Raw genomic sequence first — 25,493 nt, forward strand, 5'->3', positions numbered from 1 at the left:
AGGGAAGGGGGAGGGTGACTTGTCAAAATGATGTATTTGTCCCTCACCACCTTTCAATGCTCTTATGCAAGTCTAATTTTCTTCCTAGGCAGCTCACCTCTCTGGCCTCCTTTTGTTTCATGTCCCATTTCCCATTCTCTTCTAACTTCTGAACTTTTGTTAGTTTGCTTTTAAGGAGAAAGGGAAAAAAAGCTCAACTCTTTCCTATTCATTTTTTCCTGGATGGGGAGTAAGCAGAGACATGAATATGGCACCCTCATAATGATTTAACTAGGGCTTAATGAAATTTTCATCACAACCTGCTGTTCAATTTAATGGCCTTTGAAAGACAATAGAACAATGGCTAGAGGGAAGAAAAGATTTTTTGTTGCATGCATTTGCAAAGCCCAACATTCAGTTGCTCCCCCTCCTCTCTCTCCCAATCTCTTCACAAAGATGTAGATCTTTTGTTTGTACTGTATATTTTCATTTTAGTAGGGCTGAGATAATGCACAAGCTCTGTAACCATTCTCATGTCTATCTGTGGCCTTTCCTTAATGGAGCTTGTGAAACCTCATACTCAACAGAGTATTTATACATTGCCCAGAACCCCCTGTTCTTTCCTTTCTCTCAGATAAAAGCCTGGTCTCCTTCCCTCCCCACCCCCCCCAACCCAGTCTTTTCCATCCAAAGGCACAAGGTATGTTATGGCACCGACTACTAAGTCAATGCAAATGCAAAAGAAACAATGTAAGTAACATTACAAAAAATGCTTGGACAAAGAATTTGTTTCCCAGCAGACCCTGTGTGCTCCAGTCAAGAAAAGACTCATTTACAATCCTGTCATGCTCGGGTATGTGACAATGTGCTTGTGTTTGCTTCCATATTTTCATTCCAGTATGCAGGTTGTCCAAAAATTTTCTTGTAGGTACTATCAATTCATGCTTCCACACTGAGGGGACCTCTGAAGGCCACACTTTTAAACATTTGAAATACATTTTCACAACAGGATAGGCAAGTGTAAATGAAAATATAGTCTCATTACTGTGCAGCAGGAGGGACCAAGGCTCGCTGTGTTCCCACAACTGCCTCACAGTGCCCCAAAAATCCAGAAAGCATGCTGGATACCTATGGAGAATGTAGTGAGAACTTCATCTCACAGTCAGGGCTTTGACTCTGCCCCGAATAGGCAAAAATCAAAGTTCCTGCTTAAAGAAAAGCTGCTCTGTGGCTTCTCAGAGGTGAGAAGGTTGGTCCAAGTCTCAGCCCCCAGAGCACGAGTGCCTACTCATCACCGACTGGACATAGGGTCTCAAGAAGAAACCAATTCTCCAGAAATTATACCTACATGCCAAGGCTGAAACTTGCTGGCCAGACATAATGCAGAGAAAGCCTGTACTGTGTTTGTATAGCACCTACACTACAGAGGATGACGTGTTCAACACAAATGTTTTCCTGAGTTCCCAATTTAACTTCTTACCTTTCAAATAATGACATGCCCACTAGATAATTTCACCAAGAAACACTGACACTCCTGATAACACTGCTTTTAGCTCTATAAATGGGGGAGAAGGAAGGAGTGGAGTAAAATCCCCCAGGCAATTAAAATTGGTTCATTGCACCCAAGTTGAGGAGCTGTGTCTATTGCGACTGTGACAAAAAGACCACTAGACTCTTACTTGGGAAAAGCTAAAAATGTTAGCTATGATGGGATATTGCTGAATATCTCTAATGTAGACAAGAACTATGAGGTTTTTACTTTAATTTTACTAGCAAGGAAAAGCAAACAGAGCAGAAAATGAGAAGATTAAAAAGTATACATATCCAAAGAATCTGTAGAAAAGAAAAGAAAACAGAAAATTTTGGCCAGTTTCCCAGGCCTTACCTTCTGGCTCATTTTTGATGAGCTCTTCCATTTTTCTTTGCTTAAGGGTGTCTACAACATCCGCTAGGCTCCCTTTGCGCCTTTCTGGGGTTCCCAGGGCTGTGCTGGACAATGATTCTCCACTCTGACGCCCACCTTCTTCTGCCTTCAAGGGTGAGGTAGATGAGTTGTGCGGGGCAAATGAAGACATCACTTTATTGCCATCAACTTCCTGAAAGGGGAGAAAAACAAGATGAAACATTTCTTTCTTTTCTTAAAGAAGAAGAAAAAAAAAAAAATAAAGACGGAAAGAAAGAAAGAACAATCCTTTGTGCTTTGAGTTCATTGCTGTTTGTTCTTCTGTTGAAACCTTTAAAAAGGCATGCAATGCTTCAAAAACACCCAGAACAAAGCCTTCCCATAAAGCATAAACCAAGATTACAGGCTGGAGTGAACAAAGATCAGCCTGCAAGAGAGAAACATAAAATACAGTTTTTCCCTAATTGAGAAGTGTTGTACTCATAGGTTTCCTAATAACAATGGTATTGATTACCTTTAATTGTTTGTTCTTTTACAGCTTTTCTTCTAAAAAAAACCTTCAATTTTTACAAGGACCATTAATTTCCTGACTTTATAAAGCACTTAATGCCTTGATGGCTAGTTGTTGTAAGAAATAAAATAGTAACCAAATACTAAATGCCCTTCACCATATGACTTATTTTAACTCACAGTTCAAGCAGTTTTCCCATCTATAAAGGACGAAGCAATTTCTTTCTGCTTTCTAATTCTCTTTCTATTCTCTCCTTCTGCCTCAAACCTTCATTTCTCATAGAGACAGTATTTTTCACAAACGTGGTTCTAATGACTTTCACTGGCAGCACAATGGCAAAACTCTGTGACTTCCAGGAACATACACACAACCCTCCTCACGTGAGAGTCCACAGAGGTCTACTCATTAATTTTAATGGAAAGCAAAACTGGGTCCAGCATCTTCAAACTTGCCTTCATTAACGTGAGAGCCTTCTCCTCCACGCCTCCTCCAACATAAAACAATGTTCTCTGCACGTACTCCTTTTATGTCTCTGTTATACCCTACGCTTCTTACATGTCTCTCAAACTCATTTCTTCCTCTGCTAACATATGCCATCTATACCTGCAAAACTTCGGTCAGTGTCTCCAAACACAGCTTGCTGGAGAGTACATACACTGCATAAAATATAATGCTATAAAAGTGTATAGTTTTTACTTTGATCTGATTTTCCGGGTTTTTTTTTTTCACTATCTTATTTCATTTTTGTACTCCAGATGTTCAGTGAATATTATTTCTAAAAAAGCCACTGCATCATCTTGTGAGCTGAGTTACAGACTTGGCTGAAAAAGTCATAATAATTTTTATATTGTTTTCATTTTATAGGGTATGAAAGTGATATAAATATATATACACATGCACACAGTTTTTAGTGATTTGTATTATAATAATTTTTTCTGAGCATTTTTTTATGTCTCTGCTCTAATAAACCACAGTATTTCAGGAAAAAAAAGTATATTTTTGTAAATAGAACATAAATTGCTAAAAATTATCTCAATAAAATCTGAATAAAGCTACACAGAAGATATGCAATAAAGAATATGTTTGTTTTCGCAGACTACTTTGTTGTGGCAAAAAGATTACCTTTGCTTAAGAAAACTTTTAATGCGAATAGTTTTGAGCAGCTTGAATGTGTTATACTAGTGAATAAATTCCCTAACAGAATCGGATTTAACTGAGATTACAATCTGGGCCATCATATGCCCCAAAAGCCAAACCCAGTGCTGTTAATGAGAGACTTTCTACTGACGTCAATGAGCTTTTGACCAAGCCCTAAAAAATTTTCCGACTCTAGTCAACAGAAATGCTCCTTTTTTTCCCTTTTTTTCTTGTAGCTCCCTCCACTTTTATTTTGCACACGGAAAATTACTAGTTCCAAACACCAGACTTCAAAAATTAATTGAAGCCAAATGCAATTTTTTCCCCACATATATAGACCTGAATAAATTAGTTTTTAACACCAATTTAGATGAGGCAAATAGTTAACTTCAGCATCAGTTCAGATTTTATCTAAGATTCAAACCTATTATCATCAAGTGGTATTTTTTTTTCCTACAGACAAGGCCAAATGAGGAAGTATCTTAAAAGCTGATTCCTTATTCACACTTTGAATCAGATATGCCAAATACCATCATTAGTTACAGTTTTTAAATCTACCTGTACCATCAATTAAATACAGGAACAGTACTGTTCCTCATTTCACCAGGAACTAGTTTCTTGTTTTAATCCAAAGCGGGCCCCAAAGACATTCACTCGTGCTTCTGCATGTCACACACTGGTCACAGACACAAAGTACTTGCAACAGCTGTCTAAACCTCAGGTGTCATCACTGCTGTTTTCATGTACATTTCAGGTACAAGCAAGTGGGTTTTTTTATGTACAAACATATTCCGAGTATAAAACCTGTTTGTTATAAGAGAAGTCGCGTAAGAACACAATATTATGTAAAGCAGTATCAGATGATTTTCAGAATCACAAATTGCTTGGCTTTCAAATGGAACTCACAAATATTTTCAAAACTACTAGAATTTCTCTGTCTCACTTTCTGGGGAAAAGGAATTGTGAGGTGGAGAGGTCAAGGTAGTTGTCTGTGGGCAAAGCATCATGAAAGGACTTCTGGATACTCGATTCCTAATTCTTTCAGATGTTCTGAACCATGGTAAAAGTCACTTTTGTGTCTGCATTTCAGTTTCCTATCTGTAAAACAGGCACAAAAGAAGTAATTTCTTATATTGCAAAGGTTTTGGAATGATAAACTCATTAATAACAGAGACACCCTTCTACTACAATGTTGGCTAAAACCTTTATATAGAACCACAGTTAAAAAGACTTCATAGCTGTATTTAAAAAAAAGGAAAGAGAAGTGTTCTACACAGATTTTTTTTAAAGGCAAATTATATACTAAAACATACAACTAAGCAATCCTCCCCAAAATAAAAGTTTCCTTTGACTGCTCTTGTTAGGTGTGCATGTATGCAGTGTTTGCATATCACATACATGGGCTATTTATACACTTGTGGGGTTTAAGATACACTCCACTTAATCAAAACACATATACAGTAGGGGAACAGCTGCAATCACATCTCAGTGGGCTAAATTACAGTACACCAGTGAATTATTCATTCAAAAAGATCTGTAGCAATCACACATACATTGCGTGATTTGCAATCTAAGAAGGATCCTCTCTTTTCCATACAAGCGGATGAGAGTACACATCAGCTTCTGCTGTTGATGACGGTTCAACGTGTATCCTCTAGCACACCAGCTCAAGAATCTGTCTTCCCCACTTGTCCATGATCTTTTTATTCTGTCATTCAGAACAACAACCTGAAACGTGCAACTGTTACCTTGGCTTTTACTTTAGATTCCTCTGCTTGATTTTGCTCTTTCTTATGCCATTGCTGGAGAAAGTGGGTCTGGATTTTTACTTCTAGCACGTAAAAAGAAAGCATCCTTCCACATAAAACCTGCTTGTGTCAATGGTTGTATAAAGCTAAAAAACTTCTGGTAAAGAAAATCCTCTGATACTGCATATGAGAGCTTAACTATCCCCTTGAAAACACTCGGAGAAATCCTTAATGGCAAGAAAGATATGTCAGCAACAGTTTAAAATTAATCCCCTGAGAAGGAAGTTCCCTCCCAACAAGCGAGATTTAGCAGGTTCCTTTTCTAAAAGGACAAATCGACATGACTTTTTTTCAGTTCAACTGGGAGAAAAGTAACAACACTCTAAGGAGTGGTATTAAAGAACATAAATATCTACTAATGACATTTTAGAATTAAATCCATCAAGCCACACAAAAGACCTATCGGCCACCAAACCAGTGGAAAACCACGCTTTTACTGTAAAACAGTCTCTCTCAGCTGCGTAACCATTTCACCTGTTCAAGTTTGATTACATTCCAGCCTCTGGCACTGTTAATCCTGGTAACAGTTTTATGCAGTTAGCAGCTGCTTGGTGGACGGGGCTCTATTGTTCATTTGCATTGCGAATAGCTCTGCTAATGTGTGCTGGCACAACATTTCCTCCGACTCTGAGCTGGGATTGTACTCACCAACACCTGATGCTGCTGCTTCTCGCTCTTCCCACTTCGGAAAGGCAGGCAAGGACCTACACAGATCGTCCCGAAGCGAACACCCTAGGCCCTTCTTCCCCCCACAACAACAGCAACAAAAAAAGGGACTGGCCCTCGTTTTGTGTCTTCTGCTTCTGTTCCAAGCTAGAATCCACAGGAAGATTCATTCATTTACAAGAAAATTGCCTCGATATTGCCAAACAGCTTTCCACCTATGGAGGAAATACCTCTTCCAAGGTTTAATGATAAAACAGGCTTCTGCCCTTTCAGGATGAGGTCAATAATCTTCCTTTGTTAATCTTGGGCAAGCTTTACTTAATCTAGCCCCCTTGTCACCTTTGTGATTGACAGGAAAAGTCGTGTCACTGGACAATGGACTTATCCTCACTAAGCAATATCTTTTTTGAAGATTACACAATGTTACCCTTGCTCTCATAAAAAGTGCAAACATTTTGCTGTTAAAAGAAACTATTCATTCCAACTGTATCTTTTGAATTGTCTCTTTCTGTTTCCAGGGTCCAAGTGAGGCCTATTTCAGTTCTACAGAGGGACAGTGAAAGGCTTAATGAAAAGAAACAGGTTGTACTTGGTGAGATTTCCAAAATATCTCTTAGCGCTCTAAATAGATCTCATCTTTTCCTTCTTCATCTAGAGATGCACATTATTCCTGTCTGCAATTAAACTCAGACAGAAAACTCTGCTTCCGTGACATTAAAATTTTGTCCCAAACCAACCAAGAATCGAAGCAGAATAAAACTCAAAACTAAGTCTGAAACTGTTAATTACCACCATATGGTATGAAAGGAGGCTGCATCTGCAGGGGGAAGAAAAAAAAAAAAAAAAGAAAAAAAGATATCATGAGAATCTTCTGGGTTTGCAGCCAAAAACACCTGGAAAAAAATACTTGTGTCTTTAAAACAAGCACTGATATTGTCTGATTTTAAGAAGCTTGTGATCCTAAAAGCAACCGAACGGGTTCTTTTTTTTAAAGTTGGAATTTTGCCCATACTTCGTTCTTTTAGAACGTGTAAAGAAGACACAAGGGCAGTATTTTTTTCTCTGCTTTCTACATTAGAGATGTAGGCCTATCTCTTTTATAGTCTCCATAGTGACCAGGAAGCTAATAACAGTATGACATAAGAAATAATCAGAAAACAGAATACTTCACACTTCTAAAGACAAATGATTCTTAAGCAGTTTAGTACCGGTTCTTATTTATTTATCTTACCTAATAATATTTTAAGAAATTAATATCTATGTTTAAGATTCAACAGCGTAGCTACTCCAAGTAAAAATCTGAAAGCTGTAAAAACACTCCCATTGTCCACAGGAGGTCCATCAGTAATTATGAGAAAACACAACTTGACATTTCCAGTATTTTTTAAGGTTTAAAAGAAACAAAACAGACACATAATACTCACAAAGCAAGAATGATCTTTTCTTTTTTCTTAGCCTTCCATTTACGATCTTTGCCTTAATTAATGTAATTAACTTACTTTAGGAGCATAAGTGCCATCAGCTTTCAAGGGGAATCATATTTTCAAATCAATTAAGTGATTTGGAAAACTCTCTTTTCTACATTCTATGTCACAGGGGCTGCAGGGCAGATATTACCATGAACCTGCGTGGTTTATGGTGGCTGTCAACCTGGTACCTTCAGGAAGATGAAACACATATCCCATAAGGCTTTCCAGTGGACACAGCTCTCCTTACATGTTAAAATTTCTTCGCATTTGCCTTACATTTAAACAGGTCTTTTGTCTATAGGTTTCCCTCACGTAGCAAAATTGTTTGTAAGAGGTGGACAGGATCCCAAGGAGATTTAAAAGAAACAGTGGAGGATACAGTGGGCAAAAGAGAGACTGTACAGAAGGGCACAGAAAAGGTGGAAGAAGATAAATACGTCATTACAAAGAAACCTCAAGGACTTATAATCCAAGGAGGGATAAAAGCGACAAAGTGTGTCACGTAAACAAACCTAGAAAGATGGTTCTGCAATTAAATCCATGCAAACAACAGCTATCCTCATTCAGATTTTTTTTCCCTAGGACTGTGGTTTTAATGATGACAAGGAAATTAAATGTAATGGAGAGAGAAAAAGTTAGTGAATGGGTCAGAAGAGTCAGTTGAAGAGGTCATTGTGGCAGGCAAGTAAGAGTTTTACCTGAATTAGGTGAACTAAACTAAACACAGTGATCAGAGATGCACATATTTTTCCTTGTTACTGTGACCATGCTGCAGACACATAAAATACATTAAGTCAAATATCGGTTTGGCTTTGCTGAAATGATGTATTTTGGAACTCCATGATCCCTATTTTGGAAGTATTTACAAGTATCAGACTTAGAGAATCCTGATGACATCTAGCTCTCCCTCTAGAATGTTAATACTTTGTTTGGTAATGCAATTTTATTTATTTTTGGCAATCATTAATAGCTCTTATCCTTCAGGTTGTATTTTTTTTTTACATCAAGCGCTATATCTAATTAATGACATCTTTTTGATGAAGCAAAAGGTACACTAGCAGAGGTTTCAGTGGGAAGACTAACAGGTACTTCCAGTGTTTGACATCTATCAACCTGGCTGAAAATGGTTAGAAGCTCAAAAAAACAACTATCTGCCACATGAACTCTGCTACATCAGACACTTTCTTCCGCCTCTTTCCTCCATATGTAAAACTGAGACAATAATAAATATTTCCTGCTGCTTAGGGCATTTTATATAATTGATGTAAAAAGCCTAGAGATTATTGGACAAAAGCCTCATAGAGGTTGTATTTTCACTTTTATTGATGCAATAAATACCCAGCCCTTTATATTACTCTTACATTACTCCGTGGGGAACCACAGCCCAATCACCTGAAACCGGAAATTGGGAACTCTCTCATATATCAAGTGCCACCCCACAATATCTGACAGTAACACTGAAACATACTTTGATTTTTTCCAAACACCATGGTACTCAGACTGCTGACACAACTGCACGAGCAAGAGAAAATTTCAAACATTTCCAAGGTTTGGAGATGAGCCGCAAGAAACTCTTCAGCTGCCTTCACACAAAAGGAATAACTTATAATCCATTTTGCACTGTTTTCTGAACTTTATCCTCTGAGATTTACAAAGCATAGGTGCGGACTTTTCAAGGAGTTAAGGTATCTAGAGATATAAGGAGGTGCCTTGGGGGATTGTTGAAAATGCACAATAGTATATATTAATTTCATTCCCACTGACTTCATTACAGGTCCCTGAAAATAAAGAGTTGGAACCAGCATACTGTGACTGGTTGACCCTCTGAGCTTCTTCAACAGACCATTATCAGATATCTACAGTACAGAGCACAATCTGATAACCGACGCTTAAGACAAACATTTCTCCTCTGGCTGTTCTGCATTCCAGCCCATCCCCAAACATCCAGCACAAGTTTAGTACTTCTTACTGCTTATCCCACCATGATTTATTACAAATCAAAGAGTTATATGCAAACTGTGGATCTGTTTGTAGTAAAAAATATATGAGAAACTGTCGTGAGTGAAATTTTAGAACCTTTTTATTACTGAATGTCAAACAGCGATTTTTTTTTTTTAAATTTTCTTCTGTGCCACAGATTTTGTTTCATTGTTTTGCCCACCTGTTTGTCCCATTTCTTGCAATGAAGTACTCCCCCATATATAAAAGTAATTTGAAAATCCTATATTAAATATAGTAAAATCGTTACAACTGCTTTGTAATAGGTAAATGTGGTTAGCAACGTAATTCCTGACACCCATACTCGGACCAGATCTCTCCTACTGCTTCTTTCTCCAGCCAGACTCATTTTAAGAAAATAACGCAATATAGGATTACATCTATTTGCTCTCTAAACACTTAACAAACAAAACTGGCATTCTGAGAACTCCTAATATGTTAGCTATAACCTGCAAAAACAAAGAACATGTTGTACTATAACAGCCTTGTTATCTTCATGCTAGTAATCTCCATGCTTAAAAATAATAAATAAAGCTCTGCAAAAGCACTTTTAAGACTTTTATGAGCTCTTCCCTGAGGGACTAAAGATCACCCTTAAGACCTTGCTAAACAAAAAATAAGACTGCTTATCAAAACAGCTTGGTAGAGTCTTCAGCATACATTAAATCCTTCTAATAGTTTGGAAATAGTGCAGTATAAAACGATTATCTTTGTAAAAATACAAGCTTACTAACCACGTACAACAACTCTGGTTTTGTAAGTGTAAGAAAACCTATGTTGAGTGTCAAAAACAGTCTGATCACCAGCTTTCTTACTATGAAACAAACCCATTGTCTGTGCTAATTCCTTGAAAGAAGGGGAGAGGACCATCTGAACAGAATTCACTGATATGACAGAAGGAATGCCATAGGCCAGCAATGGCTCCAGGACTGTTCCCAGCTTCCTAGCCTTCCTATTTTGATTCACCACGGTTTTCAGATGGAAAGGGATGTCAGATCACTTCGTCTTTTCTCCAGTAGCATAGATGTATTTCACCTCATTCCTTTGGCTGAGAGTAAAGACAAGCCACATACAATTTGGTGAAAACTGCCTCCTCTGTGTTGAAGCTGATTTAAAGGATCTGGAGAGAACCACCCCCAAACGGGGGAAAAAAAGAAAAGAGAACATCCTATGCCCACAAAGGCCCATGTTCATGCTAAGGCAGAGGGATTCTTCCAAGTGACAAAAGCAGCTCTGTAACAAAACAGCACACCTGTGTTGTGCCCACACATCTGACATGGCCCCACTTGTTTAATCTCGGTTAGCAAGATGTCTCAGACAGAAAGGGAAGTTTCCCATTCCCCCTGTGAACACTCTGCCTTACATTCACTTCCTTTCAACCCAAAACTCTTCTTATACAGTTGCTTCTTTCAACACTCTAGACTGTTCTTCAACCATGTTAGAGCTTGCATCATCCATGGGGGTTTTTTGACAGCATATATTTACTTTGTTATTACTGGCCATATTTAGACTGTTACTTTCAGTTTTCCCTCTCAAATCAGCTCCAACAACTCTTTAATCATTTGCTGCTTGCACCTGAAATCCCTCCAGTTCTCTGACTTCTCTAATGTGGACGGAACTGAACACATTATTCCACGTGCAACCTTAGCAGAGCTATGAGGAGAAGGGCAATCACCTTGTTACTGCCTTTTCTGCTGCCTTGCTACAAGACAAGCTACTACCTAATTTGTTTTAAGACACCTAAGTATTTTTCAGCATTACTGTTTACCAAGTGCCTCACTCCCATCAATGATCTGGATTTTTGCTGGATTTTGGATTACTTGATCCAGCTGTATCAGTTTGTAATCTCGCTTCTTTTGGTATTGTGGTTTTATTCTCCCTGGAACACCACTGGCAACTTCAATGTCTGTCTTGTTCAAACTTCTGTAACAATGTATTTATTTCTCCATATTTCTAGGATGTTGCTACAGGTTGCTGCTGCCCTATGGATCCTGTATCAAGAAGCAGACATCTTACAGCAGGGAAAGGACTACTGTAACCATATTCCTTTCAGTCCACAATTTTTTCCAGCCACTTCAGAACGCTGGAAGAGACCGGTGTTGCTATGTAACTGGGAGGCTTTGACAGCCAGCTTACACAAAAAGGTACAAGAAGCAAGTAGACCTGTGCAGAATTGCCCTAGGAATTCCTTTCTCATTTCTACTGAAGGAATTCATCTGACAATCTCTGCCATTTTAGAGTTTCAGAGAAGGTACCCATCTTTTTCTGATATTCGATATATCTACCTCTTTCTACGGGCTCAGTAAAATCATACTGTACAAAATCATTCTGCCCTCCTCTCAGCAAGTTAATGCATTACTTTTTTTTTTTTTTTTTTCTTTTTAATAGTTACTTCAACTAGAACATTCAAATGAGATCACAAAGGAGTGTATGAAGGAAGCACTGCTCAATGCATGCATACTTCTGGACTGAAATCCATGCAACTTCTAATAATCAACTCTTTGGGAATGATGTGTTCTTTATATTTTTGAAGACCTTAGCCCACACACGTAGTATCAGGAATCCTGCACATACCCTACATGAAGGAGGGTCACAAAGTTGATAAGGGGACTAGAGTACCTCCCCTATGAAGACAGGCTGAGAGAGCTGGGGCTGTTCAGCCTGGAGAAGAGAAGGTTGTGCGGAGACCTCACAGCCCCTTCTAGCATCTGAAGGAGCTCTTCATCAGGAACTGTAGTGACAGGACAAAGAGCAGTCACTTCAAACTGAAAAACAATTTAGGTCAGATATACAGAAGAAATTCTTTACTGTGAGGGTGCTGAGGCAGTGGAACGTGTTGCCCAGGGAAGTTGTGGATGCTCCATCCCTGGCAGTGTTCAAGGCCAGGCTGGATGGGGCTTTGAGCAACCTGGTCTAGTGGAAGGTGTCTCAGCCCAAGACAGGGAGTTGAAACAGGATGATCTTTAATGTCCCTTCCAACTCAAAACACTTTATGAGTCTGTGAAGGACAGGTGTGTGACAAAATCCACTACACTTTTAAAATAATTGTGTGCAGCTTATACGTTGTATATTTTTCACAAGCCTTCTCATTTCACACCTGTTTATCTACTTTTACCTTGTATTTGTTCTTCTTCTTATCAGAAGACTACAACTAGACTTGCATGATGATAACTACCAAAATAATCTTTGCCCACACTGAGATTAGGATCATAGTATTCTTTTTTTCTGAAAGCAATCTTCTGGAATCTTCAAGAAGGGCCAGAAAACATAACTTTATTAAAATGGAATAGCTACTTAAGAAATAGCCCCACTGTCTCCACTGGAGTTTACTGCAGGATTAGATGCCACATTAAGAATACGAATTAAAAAAAAAAATAACTCTCTTGGTTCAAAATGTTTGTCTCATATATCTTTGTAATGCTTTCATCTAAGTTTCCTATTCTTTTACCTGCTTTTTACAGACCTCACCAATTACTTTGCCTACTACTTACTCTCTTACACTTCCTAAGTAATGGCTACATAAACAATAATTCATGGGATTTTTCTAAGCAGTAATTGGTTTAACCCTTAAAGAGTTATTAAAAGACCTATTCTCCCTCCAAAATTCATTTCACCTCTTCTTCTCATGTCTTTTATAACTTGATTTTCTTCCTATCAACAACTGTTCCACAACTTTAGTGACACAGAATTTGGAATTCTGGTGTAAACAAAGTAGTTCTCAACTTTGGAAGAAAGATTACACAGAAAATAAAAAGAAATATATATATTCTGAGTTTGTAAATCATGGCTAGGCTTCGCGAATGAAGATTTGAGAGAGCTTGTAAATACATTCAAAGAAAGTCAGTTCCATAGAACATGTTTACAGAGTAGGAATGGAACTTATTTGAATCTCACGCACTTCAGAGGATGGTGTTTGATCAAATAATGCCAAATATCATCAGGATAATTAATAAAAATTAGTAGGACAAAAGTCAATCCACATAACACTGGTACATAAACATAATATATGTTAAAGTAACTCAAAATTTTGTTTAACTAATTCCCACAAAATACCTTTGTGGTACTGCATATTAGGGCAAGTCAGGAAATGACGTGAGCTGACTTGCTGGGTTCCAAAGCACAGTAAAGGCAGAGCACATTCAACATCCAAGAACCAATTCTCTGTTTGCTCTTCCAGGTCTTAGTTACCTCAAATGGTAACATTACCTTCTACTCCAGGGAGCAGCATGATGTCATTTTATCATTTCAGTCCCATTCTAAAGCTCATTCAGGCAGCAATTAAACAAGTTTTAAAATGCACATAGACCCTGCACACAGGAGCCAGTTTAGACTGTGTCTGAGTGATGCAAAAAACCCAATAAATTCTAATTTATGACAGATTCACAGTTGCTCTCACTCTGCAGATGAATTATTCTTTCTTCTGCTCCTGGAAACTGCAGTCAGTAGCATACATTGCCTACTATGAAGGGACCTTTGTGATAAGATGATATCAAGGGATGTTGTGACACTCCTGATTAAGAATTACACAGTAAGCAAACTGTACGCAAATGCTAATTTTCCTCCCCTTTCTCATCACTTACCTAAATTATTCTGAGTAATACAAATGATCTTTATTAGCTTTAAGGCAGTTAATTCTCTCATTTTCTCATGCCATTTTGTTAAAGAAAACTTATTCCTGTGGCTGATTAAGTGCATTATATATTTCAACAATTAAATCTGTGCACTGTTTTACATCATGTTCACAAACAAACAAATCAAAAACCCTAAAGAACATAAATTCTTTTACAGTCACAGCCAACTACCCACCATCAGCAGAGAATGAATAACTTTTGCTGGAAATAGCCTTTCTTCTCCAAGCTCCTCTTTGAATCACTGATTTCTGAGTATTCCCTGTAGTTTTCAGTCATCATGAAGTGATGCTGAAAAACCCACAGAATTGCCCAACCCAAATAAGAAAGACACAATTTTCTCCACTTTGGCTGGAAAGAATGTAAGCCTGCTTTACGATGAGGAAGTAATGGTTGACTAACAGAGCATGGTTTTACAAAATCTCTCTTTTTCTGACCTTAAGCTTACTAAAAGTGAGTCTCAGGATGTGATCCAACCAGGTATCACTGTGCCTACCAGCACTAAGCTGATGTACAGAAGGTTTCTAACAAAAAGTTCTCTGCAATCCATTCATTATACTTAGCAACATCAAACAGGGAAAAATAATTAAAAAGCTCCTATCGAGCACCTAAAGACCTTGAACACAGACAGGGGGTGAACACAAAGACAGGGTATTCGGTTGTGAGAGTCACATTTTTTATATACGTATATTCATACACATTCAAAGAAATTACTGTACATTTTGAACAGTTTTCTTATTTTCTACCTTCTATTCTGGTCTATGACTGTCTACACTTTCAGTGTACATATTTAAACATACTCAAAAAGTTACATAAAATTTCTTAAGTTTTTTTAATCTTCAGATGTACAGCTATCCAGAGATAATATATTTGAAAGATAAATTGCCTGGATAGATTCAATTATGTGAAGTAAGAGTGAAAATCACATGCAAATGACATTATAAATGGGAACTATGCTGAGAGCTTATTTGTACTGTACAAGGTACAAGCAGGCAAAAGTAAGACATGTAAGACTGGTCCCTCTCGAAAGGCATCAAATCTTGCTTGCAGGGGCCCATGATCTTTGACAGTACTGGAGGTTCCACTTACACATTTACATAAAGCCTTTCTCAGTACATTTTGATATTACATCTCTGATATTCAGACATTACAAAGTGTCTCGTAACTTAAGGTTCAAAGAAACTTTTGGCAATAACAGGTCAAAAGGAGATGTTACAATGACACTACGCTGCCACTTTTGATACACCTGACCGCTGACTGCTCTCCTGAGTGGTTAATGTAATACATCATATGTTCAGGGCTAATAATATTAGCCATAGTTTTTAGTATGACCATTTTCTTCCATCAGTACCACATGTTAATTGGGAAGCATGGCTGTGTCATTCACACTATGGTACTTCCTTCCTTCCATCATGGCCTTATGTTAAAGGAAAATTGAAAAAAAAAACTGGAAGGAGCACACACATACTCTGCCAGCTGTCCTGTCTTTAAACCATGTTTTATGCTACCTTATCATGACATCAGTTTCCACTGATTATTTAGGAATCAGATCCATAAAATAAGGAAGTATTTACACGGTAGGTTCAAGTTCACCTCTAGCCCATACAGAACAAGATACTGTTATCATATAAGGAGCTGGTAACGTGAAAATGTTAGATGCTATATAAATCACAGTTACCCAAATCAGCTAAAGCATCATCTTCAAAGGAGAAAGCTCAGGATTAGGAAAGCCCATAGAATAGAACAGCAATGCACAAGTTATATTTTCAGTGACTAAATGGAGAACTTCTGAAACTCTCTAAAAACCCCACCTTTTTGTAAACTTTTTTTCCTTAAGATATTAATTATCAGCATGCTTCTCCAGATTTCAGCACACATTTGTCCTCTAAAGGAGCTGGCCAGAACACTGAATGAATAGCAAGAGTTTCAGAAGATCTCCATGAACAAACTGCATTTACCTCTGCAAGTTATCTTCAGTGGAAAATGGGATCGCTTTTTCAGAAGACTAAACTGTTCTGGAAATCTCACTTCCTGAACACATTCAAGTCTTTGTGTCTATTAATTTTCGTGCAGCTATTACTCAAATAAAAACTTTCTTCTTTAGAACACTCCTTGGAGTCCTGGTATCAGAGAGCTCAGCTTATGCATATTGAACACTCAATAAAATATGACTAGAATAAGCTGTAAAAATTTCTCAAAACAACTAGTAGTTTATCTTGGGTTTTCCTCATTGGCTTTAATACTGATGAAAAGAAACACTCTTACAATATCCAGTAAAGACACTAAGCAAAAAAAGAATGGAAAACGGACACCCAACAAACACCTTTGGAAATTACTGGTTGTTCTTATGACTGCAAGGTTGCACCAGTTTCAGACTGGCACAGATTAGTAGAAGCTTACATGAAAGTATCTGTGTTCTGCTTCTGTAATGGGTGAACTTCCAACAATACAAGGGGATAAGCAGAACAGTGACTTTAAAATGTCACCTTAATTCAAAATATTTGTTCCTGATCTATTTTCTGAGTCATGTCTATCTGCTTGCTTTATTGACTAATTTTTTTTATCTGCCCTTAGCACTAACAAGTCAATACAGCTAAAAAAGAAGGAATTGGACAGTGCTTTGCAGACACATTGTCAACAAAATAGTCAGTTAAGTACCATTTGCAAAATGCTCAATAACTAGGAATGACGTGAAGCAAAAAAAAAGACACAGCTTTATTTTCAAACCCCAGGTTAAGTTATAGCATTATAGGTAATTAATAAAAATATCACACTTTTATGCAACTAAATTTGACCCCAAAAGCCACAGCAAGACAGAAAACATAGGACCCTTTAACGTCATTTTTACAGTCATTTATCTGACTATAACCACACTTTAAAGCGTTAAGGTCAGCTGGTCATGAAGCTTGAGCTACACTTCTGACTAGCATGCACCACATTTGACTTGAGAGTAAATAAGGGACTGACACTCCATTAACCTTCACAAGTACAATTATTTATCAAAACAGTTCAAAAGAGTACCCGACAGAGAACTGATAAATCTGGAAGCAAAAAAGGAAACTGTAACAGAACAAGCTGATCTTTTGCCAGTGATGAAGAGCTATTGCCCACCACAATTCCTGGGGCGAGTCCTCCAGTCAGTTTTAACACCACCATCCATCTTAAATGAATGTCCCTTAATTCACATTGGCTTTGACAAAATTTCAGAGCTTTATTTTTGTTGTTGTTTTTTTTTTAAATTCCATCTTCTTTCTTGGAAATAATATAAGCTAATATCCTGTATTTACAAGAATCTTCAAAGACTTTCTTCAGAAACACACACAGAAAATTCAGAAGAGTTCTGACACGTTTGGTCATATCTACTCTTTTGTGCTTTTAGTAACAGCACAAGGCCTGTTAACAATACTCCTATTTGGTGAGCTGATTGCCATCTTCCTACCTCCACAGGACCTTTATTTCTTTTATTATAGGACTTGTGGTGGTTTATAACCCTATGTGATCTTCAAATTTCATTAATTCTCAAACAATTTCTATAATATCCTAATGTTGTGAAATTCTACCTGAATTCCTAACAGAAGAATGAGGTTGATCAGTTGATCAGCAGCTGTCATCTGCCATCAGTTACTTTGACTTTTTGACTGCAATAGCCCTCTGCATTTCCAAATATAGGGGAGTTTCCTCCAAGTCTTATACCAGGAAGTGTCAGGAGGCAGAACAGAAAGGGAATGGTTTCACCACACAAAGATTCATTCATGATCAACTGGAAATTTCACCCATCACTGCCATATTATCTCACATACTGGTTTCTCTTTGGCAGTAAAGCACACCCCTTGATTCCACTGTACCCTAGTCTGATCTCCAGCCTCTCTCAGATGTACAGATGAGAAGAAAACATTAACTATTCACCACTGGAGTTGCAGTTAACACAGTACAGCTCAAAAAAAAAAAAAAAAAAAAGGCACAAAAAGCAGTGGCACGCAGTAGCAAATTAACTACCTTCCTAGTCTTTGCTCTCCCTTTCGGATCAGTACTTACTTCACTATATTGTAAAAGTTAATCAAGTTCCGTGAATACAAACAGCTCATCCAGCTGGCTTCTACCTTCTTTCTGGTGGTCACAAGGCAAGAATCTCAAAATGTAAAAATCGGGAGACAAGGAAGAAAGAACCTCTTTAAGGGGAAGAGGCTTTACTCATCAAGTAGCCCAAAACACAGTAAAAAACCCTGCTGACTGACATCAAGGTCAATTTCTACTAAGTGTCATCTAATAAAGTGGAAAGATTGACTTGATAACTCCTTTTTAACAGAGGATTTATTGCATTCATAAAATACAGAAAAGCATAACCCTCATTGTATTAGTTACCTTATTTCAGCTTGTACAAACAGTTTATTCCTCAGAGAAAAAAAGGGAAATGGATTTTGATTTTAAATCTCTTGCACACTTTATCTTGTACATATGAAAATAATTATGTTCAGAGAGCTGAGTACTTTTTAAATGTGACTCAAATAATTGACATTGTGAGGTCCAATATTTATTTTTTCCCACTGATTTCCAGATCAAATGCCTTAAATTGAAAATATTTCCTCCCCATCAGCTCCTTATCTTGGAAACTCAATGTTTCTTCTTCCTTCTCCCTGAAAGAAGATATTCTGTCGTCATGACTTCACTGGCAATTCCTTGGCTACGCAGGAGCACTGTAATCCATTTTGCTATCCCACAGCTATGTAGTCACAGCTCAGCAAAGCTAAGCAGCCCCAAAACTTGTCTGCTGCCAGTTACCTGAGCAAACTGGAGTGGCACACAAAGTCTTCCTTCCATCACAAAGGATGTAACTACATCCTACAAGTTAATTGAACAAAACGAGACTGCACCATCTATGAAACGGAGACTGAAGTACCCAGAGTATTTTTACCCAGGATGAGTTTTTCAGTTGCATCTCAGATGCACCTGTGCAGACATTGTCACTAATGAAAAGGCATCGGTTGTAATGCAGAAGACACAGCTGTTAAAATGTGAATGATTCCACTCTAAGTAGTTCCAGACAAACAACAAAACTGTAAAAAAAATTTAGAAAAATATGAAGACAAGAACTCCATGCACTGAAAGAAAAGTCTGAGACAAGGAGATGTGATATCACTCTTCAATTACAAAAATATCTGCTGTAGAAAAGAGTACATATCCTTTTGCTGCAGTGGCTAGGACAAGAATTGGAGAGATAAAAATGACGCAGAGAAGATCACGCAGTAGGAATAACTTTCTAGTGTTAGAGATAGAAATACCCTGGGACAGACAGACTGGTAAGTTCTAAGTCTCCATCACCGAGTAACTTCAAGAAGTTAGACTATTATCTGAAAGAAATGACATTTGTACAGCTGATCCCTGGATTGAAGCTGGGACTGGATGACCTCTCATGATCCCTCTCAGCCCTACAGTTCCATGAAGTGCAGGGCTCACATATGCTGAGAAATAGATGGGCTCATTCAGTAGGGGCTCTATAGATCTGTAAGGGACTTATTCACTAAGCTGGATCAGGGTTTTTAGTTGTGTTTTGCTTTGGATTTTTTTATTTTTATTTTTTTTCAGATAAATCAATAGGCTTGGGCCATTTTCCAAAGATGTGATTTGCTAAGTTTCAAGCCAAACCTCTCAAGCTTTACTCATGAGATAAGTGCTAAACAATGAGCCAGATTCATCAAAGCTTTATAGACTTACTTAAAAGAAAAAGAAACTGATTCAGCCAACTCATTTCAAGCCAAATCAGGCAGTTGAAAATCTATTCCTGAGATTTGGAAAATCTGTCTTTTTTTAAAATATTTTAAAAATATATTTCGAGAGTCCCTCTTTTGCAGGGGCCTCAGGCAACTCTGTCAAGAATCTGTTTTTTTCCAGTCTGATTAGGAGTGGTGTATTCCTCATGTCTACAGGAGATAGTTGAAATATGTTTTTATATATACACACCTACATATTTTTACATATATACTTATATATACAAATAACATAAGGATTCAAGAACTTTCTATCAAAGGTTTGGTAAATATAGCAGTGCGTTTACTTTCAAACAGATTAATAATGAATTTGCTTCTTTACTTAAAGGAAAAAAAAAATCAATGGTAGCACTGGACACCAATGTACTCTATTAAAGCACAAAGCTAAAAACAGTTCCCTGCTCTCAAGTTTACAAGGTTTACAAGCCTCAGGACATAAAATCTACAATACCTCTCAGTACTGACTCTTAGAGTACTTCCGAGGGGTAGGTTAATTCCCATGTTTCTTCAGCTCTTTGCATCTCTACCAAGAAGGATAAGAACTGAGCCAAACAAGCTAGTTTTTGTGTACACCCCACAAAAATCCTACTGGAAGCACCAAAGTGTTTGAAAGAAGGCATCAAATATTTATTACTAGGAGAGGGGAGGACATACGCCTGGTGCTGACTAACCGGGATGGGTCATAGCGTTGACTGGGAACAGGGGAGAGCACGTACTGCTGAGCCCTGCCTAGCCACTGGCACCTCACATCCTCACTTCTGAGCTGGAGAAAAGCTGGGCTGAAAATGTTGTGCTGGGAATGTGTAGATTTCTACAGAGAAGCACAGAAGAGGCCTCCATACTCTTCTTCCCCTGCAACTTGTAAATTCACTAATAAATTCAATTTTGGTGGCTGAAAGCTGTTGGCACTACCATGATGGGTACAAACTTAGACTTAGGTGGCTGCCTCTCCAGCCCAGTATCAAGCATTTACTGTAAATGTATAATGTAAAAGCGACGAGAAAAACCTCAAAACCTTGCCACATTTTCTTTTTCTGTTTTGTCCTTTGCAAGGAAACTACTCCTTCCAAGAACATGGAAAGAGCATGTGACTTTGAACTGGAAAACTTGAAAGATCAGTGAGCCTACCTGCTAATGAGCAACTTGCTATTGAAATGAGCTCATTAGCTTTCATTTTTGCTGGCTGCTGATCGATTCATGAGCCACTTATGTGGTCTCTGTAAGCTGTACATAAATTATCAAATGCATTGATTTCTACAAATAATAAATTGGGAAATCAGTCCTTTCTGTATCTCTAGTATACATGCTCTGCTCAGTGGCCTTCAAAATTCATCCGAAGAAAACAACGATAACACCAGTGCTCACAGATACACTGCATCTAAAATGGCAAATATTCTGCTGCAAAAATAAGCCGTGCTGGCATCCCAGAGAAGTGAATAAAAGCTTGCCTCTGAAAATGTTACATACAAAATGTACAATACAAAACGCACAGAATTTTGCATGAATCTGTGTGTAGGTGGCAGCTCAAGAAATTCACAGTAAGGAATAATTGTCTACAGCAAGGGAAAATCTGAGCTCCATGATCTTTAAGTCCTCTTTGATCTAATATCATTAAATTTCTATAACCTTCTTCACATGAGTGAAGAAGTCAAAGTCCTATGGCATCCTGGAGTAATTGCTGAGTTTCTGAAGTAAAAGAATTTTCTCTTGTCAACTGGCAACCCCAACAACATAGGAAAAGAACCTGTTAAACACTAAATCATTCATCAGAGGAAGAGGTAGAGAAGGCCTCCTTTACCCACACATGCAGCCATAATGTCATTTTCAGCACACATAGGTACCTCCAAAGCTGGGCTGGCCAACCTGGCTTCACCTGGCTTCCCAATTGCTGACAGAAAGTACAGCAAAAATTAGTACTTTGGACATGTATGCTTGCAAATTTCCAAGCCCTTCATAACACTGATTTGCAATAATTTGCCTAAGGTCATGTGGACCTTGATCCAAAGCCTATTAAAGACAAAGCAGTCTTTAAATTGACTTCAAAGAGCTTTGGATTGGACCCTCAGTGAATCACTTCATAGTAAACAGGAAAGTCAAGAACAGAAAACCTGGTCTAAGGAATAGATGTATTCTCACCTCAGTTTTCTGAAAAGGACAGGGAGATTTAATTTTCCCGTTCTTCTATATCACACTACCAGCTCAATGAAACCAACTTAATCTGCTGCTACAGCCTAGCACAAGAGCCCAACTGCATTGCAGAGGTATCTTCATCACCTTGACCCTCAGTAATACCAGCACCAGTGAGAGCAGCTCACTGGAGTGCCACTGGAGAGAACTACAACAATTCATGCCAGCTGAGGACGGTGCCAGACCCGGACGGCATGCTCACCCCTGAAGAACAGTAAGCTTAGGACTAAATGCAATAACAATAAGGAGTTAAAATGTGCAGACCAGAGAACATCACTTAATCCCAGTTTACTGAAAGGACATGTCATTTTTAGAAAGTTGTCCAAACAACTGTCTTAATATTCTACACCAAAGTGGCTATTAATCAAACAACAAAGGCCCAATTAACACATAGCTGTTGTCACCTTGATGTTAAAAGCCTCTCCCTTCCCCCCTTCTTTCTTTCTTTTTGTCTTTAATGTTACAACCTAACCCAAAAATGCCTCAGGGCCCTACAGGAGAAAAAAAAAAAAAAGACAAGATAGAGAGAGGGAGGGAGGAAGGGAGGGGGAGAGGGAGACAAAGTGGGGAGGGGAGAGAGAGAGAGAGAGAGAAAAAGAGAGTCTTAAATACCATCTCTCCTCTAGGCAGCAATTTCCACAGATGAAGAGGTCACCACTGTTTAACAGTGTGCTGCCACGTTAATTTAGTATGACAAGATAAAGCAGTAATCTCTGCTCGAAGAGGCTGTAAACCGCCTGCTATCCAGGGACATGCTCGAGTCGATTTGCACTGTATATCACTTTATACAATTGCCGTGACAAAGCCCCCTGAGTTCCCTCATGTAAATCTCTCTCTCTCCCTCTCAACTTCCCTGCCAGTCAGACAGCATCGGATCTGTGGTAAGCTATGCAAACTTCATGTTTTACGCATGCCAATGGACCCCAAAGCTCCCCGCCTCCCCCCCTCCCCCCCCCAAGAAAAGATGTTTAGGACTTTGATAATCCATTGATCCCACTTCCATATCGGCTTGTATTTTTCAATCTGTCGTGTTAAGTTGTCAGAGAGGGCGATTAAACCGATGTTTCATGTTCCGAGATTTGCGTTCTTGGGAATGATAGTTTTCAAAGCCTTTCTTGCTAGGTTCTGCTTAAAGATTATCCCTAAGAAAGCTGATGTGAATATTATTACTGGCATAAACCTGGTAATAAAACCATAAAGTGTTTTAGGTAAAGACATTTTAGAGATATTCAGGGTTATAAACATAAGAGTTTAAAGCTGGATAGAATTTGGAGTGCTTAAAAAAAAAAAAAAAGAAGGAAAAAAAGCGCCCTGTCAGGCTGTGGAGTTTTCTCAGCATGAAGCAAAACAACATATGTAAAAGGGAAAAGGGAACTCGCATGTCTATGTAAAATAAATATAATTACAGAATCACAGAAGAGGGCAGAGCAGAACACTGACCTGTGCAGTTAGACAGGAACGAAAAGAAGACAGAGCATGTGTAGCGGTGGTCATGATACTGCCTCAAATAAAATGCAGTGACAGCTATTTCGACTGAACAGCGAAGAAAGCTGCCTGTGTCTCCAGCAGCCTGCACAGCTGAAAACATGGTCTTCTTGTTGGGGAAATAGGGTGAATTTTTTGCAATATGTTGCAACTCTCATATGCCATACTGCATCTCTAGAACATGCAAGTTTTAAATTATGTCTCCTCTCTATTTCACATTTAATTTGTGTCGTTTTCCTATGGCCTGCAGGCATGATACAAGTCACAGCACACAATACACCAAATACGGTGCCAAAACGTGAAACTGTGCACATGTATATACTCACTTTCTGGATTAAACACAGAGGAGGACATAAGCAGAATTAAAACACACACAGCAGACAGGTTTCTACAGAATAAGATTGGAATTCAACTACAGTTTCTTAACTAATATATTGCTAGGTCTATCTACTAAGCTTTTGGACTTGCAAAAATCACCAAGCAAGACTTAATGAAATCTTTCAGACACAACAGGTTACACATACATTCTCTATAATTAATTAAACTTAATAATAAAATTTGATGTTCATTGCAACTGATAGCAAGACAAAGGGATGCTTTATTAAGCACTTAAGTTTCTAGTAACACTTGAGGATTCCCTACATTTTAAATGGGAAACCCCCTTGGATTCGATGCCATTTTTCAGTATCAAGAGAATCTTCTCAAAATAGCCTTTTATAGGTGTTTTGCATTACTTCAGTTCTCCAATTCCTGTTGCTAACCCACAAATTATTTATTACTTGAACTTAAAACTGCTGATAGATATGCAACAGAATATTTGCTTGTAGGGAATATCCAATTCTTAAAACCCCACCAAATACCGTTAGTACTGGTTAAAAACCAAGTCTGCTAGAATATTCACACACTCTCTCCCTCCCCCCAAAAAGGGGATGAACTTGAACATGGTTACTTCTACAAATATATGAGAGGATATTTGTACAGGAATATGTGTTACTGAATTCCATGTACTGTGAATGGGATTACTCTCACCTAATTTTAGCCCCAAATTACACATCTAGTCTAAACTAGTCATCAAGGCTCCCTCTATAGTCAACAGACAAGCTCTTTCAGAGGGTAATTCATCTTTCTGTCTTAGATGCTTATTTTGAGATTGGACAGGCTGCTCTAGCAGAGCGGTTATCTTTTTCCATGAACTGTGAAGACAACCCAAACACCTCACTTTTGTGCCTAAAATTTGGTGAACTGATCTCTAACCTCCCTGTACTGCACTCAAGAAGCTCCATGAGTTTGGAAACACCCATAGATCATAGACCATCATGAATAAGGGACTAGTATAGTTTCCACTGCACTAGCACAGCCATAGACAACAGAAATGAATTGCCAACAATAAATCAAGAACTGGGAAGCTGGAAATACAGTCTAATTTCACCCAGTAAACTGAAAACTTGCCATTTTTGTTAATTTTATGAAATTACAAGTTCAACAACTCTTTGCAACATTTTACAGAGCAATGTAAAGATGCAGGTCCTAAATATAAAAGTAAGTATTTCAGTCAAGTTAGCTTATTCACATGGAAAACTTGGGAATTCACTGTGGCCCTGTGTCAATATATTGCCCAATACTCATGTTGACAGCTTCAAAACTGAAGCTATGGTCACTGCCCAAAAGCTAAGTTTACACTGGCCACAAGCAAACAGGAAAAGTACATCATCTGCCACAGATGTATTCTCTGCAGAACTGAATCACCCTACTTTCAACTGTGCTTGTGGATATATAAAATTCTGAAAATTGTTTTCCTACAGAACTTATCAAATTGGTTTAAAGATAATTTAAACAAGTCTTATACATGTAACTATTGTGAATTATCAATCTGCTTTCCCCCACACTCTGCGAGCGCTACTGTCTGTGTCAAGACAATATAAATTTAAGAATTTGGGAAGGGGGAAAAAAAAGGAAG

General features: G+C 38.1%; 1 protein-coding gene across 19 annotated transcripts in view; it reads right to left on the reverse strand.

Moving 5' to 3' along the window:
* Positions 1 to 25,493, reverse strand: part of SOX5 (SRY-box transcription factor 5) — a 638,539-nt gene that overhangs the window by 222,337 nt on the left and 390,709 nt on the right. For all 19 annotated transcript variants that reach the window (XM_050323666.1, XM_050323662.1, XM_050323669.1 and 16 more), the window contains one exon: positions 1,865 to 2,075. In XM_050323666.1, the coding sequence (XP_050179623.1) occupies positions 1,865 to 2,075 (211 nt within the window). The remainder of the gene's footprint in view (positions 1 to 1,864; positions 2,076 to 25,493) is intronic.

The sequence above is a fragment of the Myiozetetes cayanensis genome, unplaced genomic scaffold (genome assembly GCF_022539395.1).
Source record: "Myiozetetes cayanensis isolate MyiCay16 unplaced genomic scaffold, myiCay2020 scf3, whole genome shotgun sequence".
Taxonomy (NCBI): domain Eukaryota; kingdom Metazoa; phylum Chordata; class Aves; order Passeriformes; family Tyrannidae; genus Myiozetetes; species Myiozetetes cayanensis.